Source organism: Myotis davidii, unplaced genomic scaffold (genome assembly GCF_000327345.1).
Source record: "Myotis davidii unplaced genomic scaffold, ASM32734v1 scaffold6, whole genome shotgun sequence".
Lineage (NCBI taxonomy): Eukaryota > Metazoa > Chordata > Mammalia > Chiroptera > Vespertilionidae > Myotis > Myotis davidii.
Window position 1 is genome coordinate 16,473,530 of NW_006383011.1, and position 6,280 is coordinate 16,479,809.

A 6,280-nucleotide genomic window follows, 5' to 3' on the forward strand; every position below is an offset into this window, starting at 1 on the left:
GTGTTTTTACAGGTAACTAGAGTTCCCGTGCACGAAATTTGTAGAGCCCCTAGGCCTGGCCTGCGACTTGGGCCAATCTTCCCTGGCTGCCAGCAGCCAACCCTGCCCCCTGCTGCTGCTGCCACTGCCACCGGTTGCCCTCTGTGTGTGGGGCGACCAGTGGGGCGATCGGGGCCCCAGCACCACCCGTGTCCGCTGCCTCCTACCCCCGTTTCCCAGTTCCCCGTTCCCTATTCCCCATCGGGCGATCAGAACCTGCTGGCTGGGGAGAGGGACCGAGAGGTTGGCTGGTAGGTCCCAGTTGGGCAATGGGGGCCACTCCTGCATTGAGCTTCTGGCCCCTGGTGGTCAGTGCATGTCATAGCTGACTGGTCGATTTGCCGTCTGGTCGATTTGCATATTATGCTTTTATATGCTAGTATATAGATTATACTGCAAAAATTTGGTTGATTCAATACATTCTCATTGGTAGCTCTTCTGACACATTTTCTTCTTTTCAGCTTTTAATTGATTCTGACTGGCTTACTTGGTTAGAGAAGGATGATATTTTGACCAGGATCATTGGTCTGTTTCATTGTAGTTTTGATCTCTTCTATAACTGCAGATGGAATCTGAACTCATTTAGACATTTTATGGAAGGATTGGGTTGATACATATATAGATCTGTAGGACTGATGAATAGGCAAAGAGACCTCTTTTAATGGGCCAATAACTCATAGTTGGGTATCATTTAAAAATATTTGGTAGTGGCTTAACTTTTTTTTTTTAATCCTCACTTGAAGATATGATTTTATTTATTTTAGAGAGAGGGAGAGAGAGAAACATCAATATGAGAGAGAAACATCAATATGAGAGAGAAACATTGGTGGGTTGCCTCCTGTATGTTCCCTTACTGGAATGGAACTCGCAACCTGGGTATGTGTCCTCGCTAGGAATTCAACCTGTGACCCTTTGGTGTATGGGATGACGCTCCAACTGGCAGCTTAACTTTTTTTTTAACCTTTTCGTATAACATGTTTCTTTATTACACATATTAAAAAACTAGCCCTAACCAGTTTGGCTCAGTGGATAGAGCGTCGGCCTGCGGACTGAAGGGTCCCCGGGTTCGATTCCAGTCAAGGGCATGTACCTTGGTTGCGGGCACATCCCCAGTAGGGGATGTGCAGGAGGCAGTTGATCAATGTTTCTCTCCCATCGATATTTCTCTGTATCCCTCTCTCTTCCTCTCTCTAAAAAATCAATAAAATATATTTAAAAAAAATAAACTAGAGGCCTGGTGAACAAAATTTGTGCACTTGGAGGGGGCGGGGGATGTTCCCCTCAGCCCAGCCTTTGCCTTTTCACAGTCTGGGAGCCCTGCGATGGATCGCCCTCATAGGGAGGCCCCCTCCCACCTGCTGCATCGCTGCTGGCCAGGTAGCCCGAGTCTCCCTCTGCGGAGTGATTGTTGTGGGACTTCGTGATTGATTGCCCCAAAGAGGTAGGCCCTGCCTACCTGGCCAGGGCGCCCTGATGGATCGCCCTGCAGAGGGAGGCCCAGGCTACCTGCTGCAGCGCCGCTGGCCGGGTAGCCTGGGCCTCCTCCTTTGGGGCGATAGTGGAGCTCCCCAATTGATTGTCCTGCTGGCCAGTGGCCTGGGCTTCCCTCTTTGGGGCGATCATGGGGCGATCGCCAGGCCCCGACCAATTGCATTGCACCCACCTTGGCTGGCCTGGCGCCAGTGGGTTTCATAGCATGGTAGTCCAGACAGTCATTCTGCTGTTCGGCCATTCATTCGATTTGCATATTACACTTTTATTATTATAGATACTTGTTTATTTTAAAATTTGTGTATTTGAACAGGTGCCAAAATAGATATATTTCTATTCAGTCATCTCTGGCAAAAGTGTCCTCAAAAAAAGTAAATGAGAAAGATGTTGGTAAGTTTCATCTCTACCAGAATTTTTCATGCAACATAAGAAACATCCAACATCATCAGGTAAATAAGGAAACTGCTTATGCATGCTGGTAGTAGTAATAATGATAATACTTTGGATTTGCCTGCTTACTAATGAATTGAAGAATTTTAGGTCAACTATTTTCTTTTTTCTTCATTGAAATTCTTGTAATATTGTAATATCCTTTCCATTTCATAAATGGGGAGCTCAGGATCCAGAGAAGCTATGGTGACACTAAGAATTACTAGCATAGCTGACAATAGAACACCTCAAGTATCATGACTTTCTGACCAGTGACCTTTCTTATTAGACTCTGCTTACAAGTGTGCTTGGATTTGAGCTCAATTCTGGATCTTTTCCATGTGAAATTCAAATTAAAGATACTATATTTTCTTCTAAAAGAGTTTTATAGCTTCAGTTCTTATATTAAAGTCTATGATTTTGAGTTAATTTTTGTGTATGGTGTGAGGAAGGGTTATAACTTTATTCTTTTTTATGTGGCTATTCAGTTGTCTCAGCATTATTTTTTTTTAAAAGACTGCATCTTCCCCATTGAATTGTCTTGGCATCCTTGTTGTAGATAAGTTGACCATAGATATGGATTTGTTTCTGGACTCTTACTCCTATTCCATTCAGTAGATCTGTTCTTATGCCAGTAGCACCTGTCTTGAAATTAGAAAGTGGGAGTCCTCCAACTTTGTTCTGTTTTTTTAAGATTGATTTGGCTATTCTGGGTTTCTTGAATTTCTGTATGAATCTTAAAATTAGTTTGTCAATTTTCGCAAAGAACCTAGCCGGAACTTGACAGGGATTACTTACATTGATTCTGTAAATCAATATGGGAAGTATTGCCATTTTAGCAATATTAAACCTTCTCACCCATGAACATGGAATGTCTTTCCATTTATGTAGTTCTTTAGTTTATTTTAACAATGTTTTGTAGCTTCCCAAGTTTTGCACTTCTTTTGTTAAAATTGTGCCTAAGTATTTTATTCCTTTTGGTGCTTCGGTAAATAAAATTTTAAAAGAATTTTTATCTTCAGAATGCTTATAAATGTAAATTGATTGTCCTGAAGTCTTGCTGAAATCTTAATTAGTTCTAACAGTTTCTTTAGGATTTTTTTAATATATAAAATCCTACTCTTTGCAAGTGTAGTTTTACTTTGTCTTTTCAATCTAGGGGCTTTTTATTTCTTTATTAATTTTTGCCTAACTTCCTTGACTGGAATTTGCAGCACAATGTTGAATAGAAGTGGCAAGAGGAGTTGGATCTTAGATGGGAAGCATCCAGTCCTTCACCATTAGTATGGTGTTATCTGTCGGGTTTCTGTATGTGCCCTTTACCACCTTAATGAAATACCTTCTATTCCTAGTTTGTTGTTTTTATCATGAATGACTGCTGGATTTTGTCAGGTACTTTTTCCACATCTATAGAGATGATCATGTAGTTTTGTTTTTTATTTCACTGGTCTGATGTATTACATTAATTGATTTTTGTATGTCAAACCAAACTTGCATTCTTGGAATCAATCCCTCTTGATATGTTTCTAGATTTGGTTCACTCATATTTTATTGAGGTTGTTTACATCTATTTTTACAAGAGATAGTGGTATGTTGTGTGTTTTCTTCCTTGTGTTTTTTTGTGTGATGTACTTGTCTGGTTTTGGTGTCAGAGTAAATAGAAAGATTTGGGAAGTTATTGTATGTTTTTGGAAGAGTTTGTGGAGAATTGGCATTCTTTAAGTATTTTGTAGAATTCAGCAATGAAGCCAACTGAGCCTGGACATTTCCTTGTGGGAAATTTTAAAGTACTAATTCAGTCTCTTTACTTGTTATAGATTGTTTCAGCTTTTACACTTCTATTGATTCTGTTTTGGCAGTTTGTATCTTTTGAGGAATTTGTCCACTTTATCTAAGTGATCTAATTTGGCATACAGTTGTTCATAGTATTCTCTTATCATTCTTTTTATTTTTATATCATCCATAGTCATGGCCCTTTTTTCATTCATGATTTTGCTAATTGGAATGTTTCTTCTTTCTTTCTCAGATAGTCTAGTGCAGGGGTGGGGAACCTTTTTTATGTCAAGGGCCATTTGGTTAGATATTTATAACATCATTTTCAGGCCATACAAATTTATCAACTTAAAAATTAGCCTGCTATATTTAGTCAAACATTTAATTAACTCACCCCTAATGCCTTGGCAGGGCCAGACCAAATGATTTCTTGGGCCTTATATGGCCTGCAGGTTGACACCCCTACTATAGTGACAAGTTTGTCAATTTTGTTGGTGTTATAAAGAACCAAGTTTTGGTTTTGTTGATACTTTCTATTGTTTTTCTATTCTCTATTTTGTTACTTTCCCCTGTATTTTTATTATTTTATTTATTTTGCTTACTTGAGGTTTGCTCGCTCATCTTTAAGGAAAGTTTTTAATATGTTTTAAAACAATTGCTCTTTTAATGTATTAATTTAAGATCATGGTCAGGCTAATCTGAGTTTAAATTTCTCCTTTACTGCTTATGATTTGGGACAAATTAGTCTTGGAAAATTATATAAAATGAAGATGATAATACATGTATGTTTGGTGGTTTTGAAGATTAAATGAGGTAATGTATTTAAAGTACTTAGATGGGCCTGACAATTACTAAGTGCTCAATAAATGGTAACAATTAATAGTGATTAAATATTTTACTCAGGAATTTGTCTGTTTGTACTTATTTTAGCAATTTCTTTTCACAAATATAAAAAGTATATCCTATCTCTAGATGATCATTAATTTTCAGTTAGTTGAATCTCAAATGAGATTTTAGATCACCAAAGTCTTTTCTGGTGAATGTCATAGTCTTTGTACTTTTGTTTTATTTTTTAAAATTTTATAAATTATATAAAGAAATGATTTTTTAAATACAGTTTTGGTAAATAAATGAATAAAAATTGATATAGTTCTAGGTTGGGTAACCACCTGACTTATTTTATAAATGTTGAATGGTTAAGTTGATCATTTACATGTTTTGTGGATCATAGTCTTTGCCATATATGTGTGTACTCAGATTCTGGCAATTAACCGTGGAGAAAATTTGAAGATACTGACGGTCAAGGTCAACATTCCTGATGGAGTTAAGAATGAATTCTGTAGGTGGTGCATCCAAAACAGGTCTGTTTATAGATTTTGATAAAATTTCCTTTCTTTTGTTTCTAAAATACTATACTGGTATCTATATGTACTAATGTGGAAAGATGTCCATTTTCTAAAAAAACAAACCAACAATGACAGACAATGGATATAGTATCTTCTTTACATTAAAAACATTATTGGGGTGGTGAATACACGATACAATATATAGTTGATGTAATTTTAGAATTGTAGTCCTGAAACCTATATAATTTTATTAACCAGTGTCACCCCAATAAATTCCACTTGGAAAAAAACGTGAATTATGGTTTAGCAGCAAGACAAAGGAATCAAGGCATTCTTGGGAGAAACCAGAGCATATGTAAAAGTTTTTTCCTATAAGCAAATGGGGATACCTTGGTTTGGCCTTAAAGGGAATGACCCCAGCAGACATCAGAAATAGTGTTTTTTTAAAAAAGCACTCCATTAGGGTCTTTTCGTCTTAAAAGACTATCTTAGCGTATTGTCCCAGGACGCAGGACTGTGTTATCTTTCCTCACTCGCCAAGCTCCATGGCATGGTATATAATACTCTTAATGGTCTACTCACTGCCATATTTTCTAGCTTATCTACTAGTATCTAAACCTCCCTGTCCCCCCAAAACTAATATTTTATGCCCGAGTAGTACCAATCTACTTGTAGTAATTTTTTTTGGTAACTTTCTTATATCTGAAGATTTTGACCATTATTATAATGCTTTGGAGACTCTTCTTAGAATAGGCAAGTTTTTCCTTCAGTTTGTATGACCATGGTCACTAGATTTTTAAAAATAACTTCAGATGCCATCTACACTAATAAAAGAGAAACATGGTAATTGGCGTACGACCGCTACCCTTTTCATTGGCTAATCAGCGAGATATGCAAATTAATTGTCAGCCAAGATGGCGGCCGGCAGCCAGGCAGCTTGAAACTAACATGAGGCTTTCTTGCCTCAGTGACAGAGGAAACCAACGTTCCCCGCCTGCGGCTGCAGGCCTCTGAGCCTGCAGTTTAAGAAACTATGTAACAAATACCCCCGGACTTCAGCCAGCAGATTTGCAACATTGTAAGCAAAGGCCAGAAACCTACTTTAAGACAGGAAGGCCTAAGAGCTGGAGCCAAGCCTCAAAGCTAAAGCTGGCCCAGAATAAAAAGAAAAACAAAGGAGGAGTTGGGAGCTTCAGTCACCA

The 6,280-nt window shown here is 38.1% G+C and overlaps 1 protein-coding gene across 3 annotated transcripts in view; it reads left to right on the plus strand.

The window, feature by feature from the left end:
- SRBD1 (S1 RNA binding domain 1) overlaps positions 1-6,280 on the plus strand; it is a 165,613-nt gene that overhangs the window by 25,974 nt on the left and 133,359 nt on the right. For all 3 annotated transcript variants that reach the window (XM_006778638.2, XM_006778639.2, XM_015557949.1), the window contains 2 exons: positions 1,844-1,979; positions 4,990-5,093. In XM_006778638.2, coding sequence (XP_006778701.1) covers positions 1,844-1,979; positions 4,990-5,093 — 240 coding nt within the window. The remainder of the gene's footprint in view (positions 1-1,843; positions 1,980-4,989; positions 5,094-6,280) is intronic.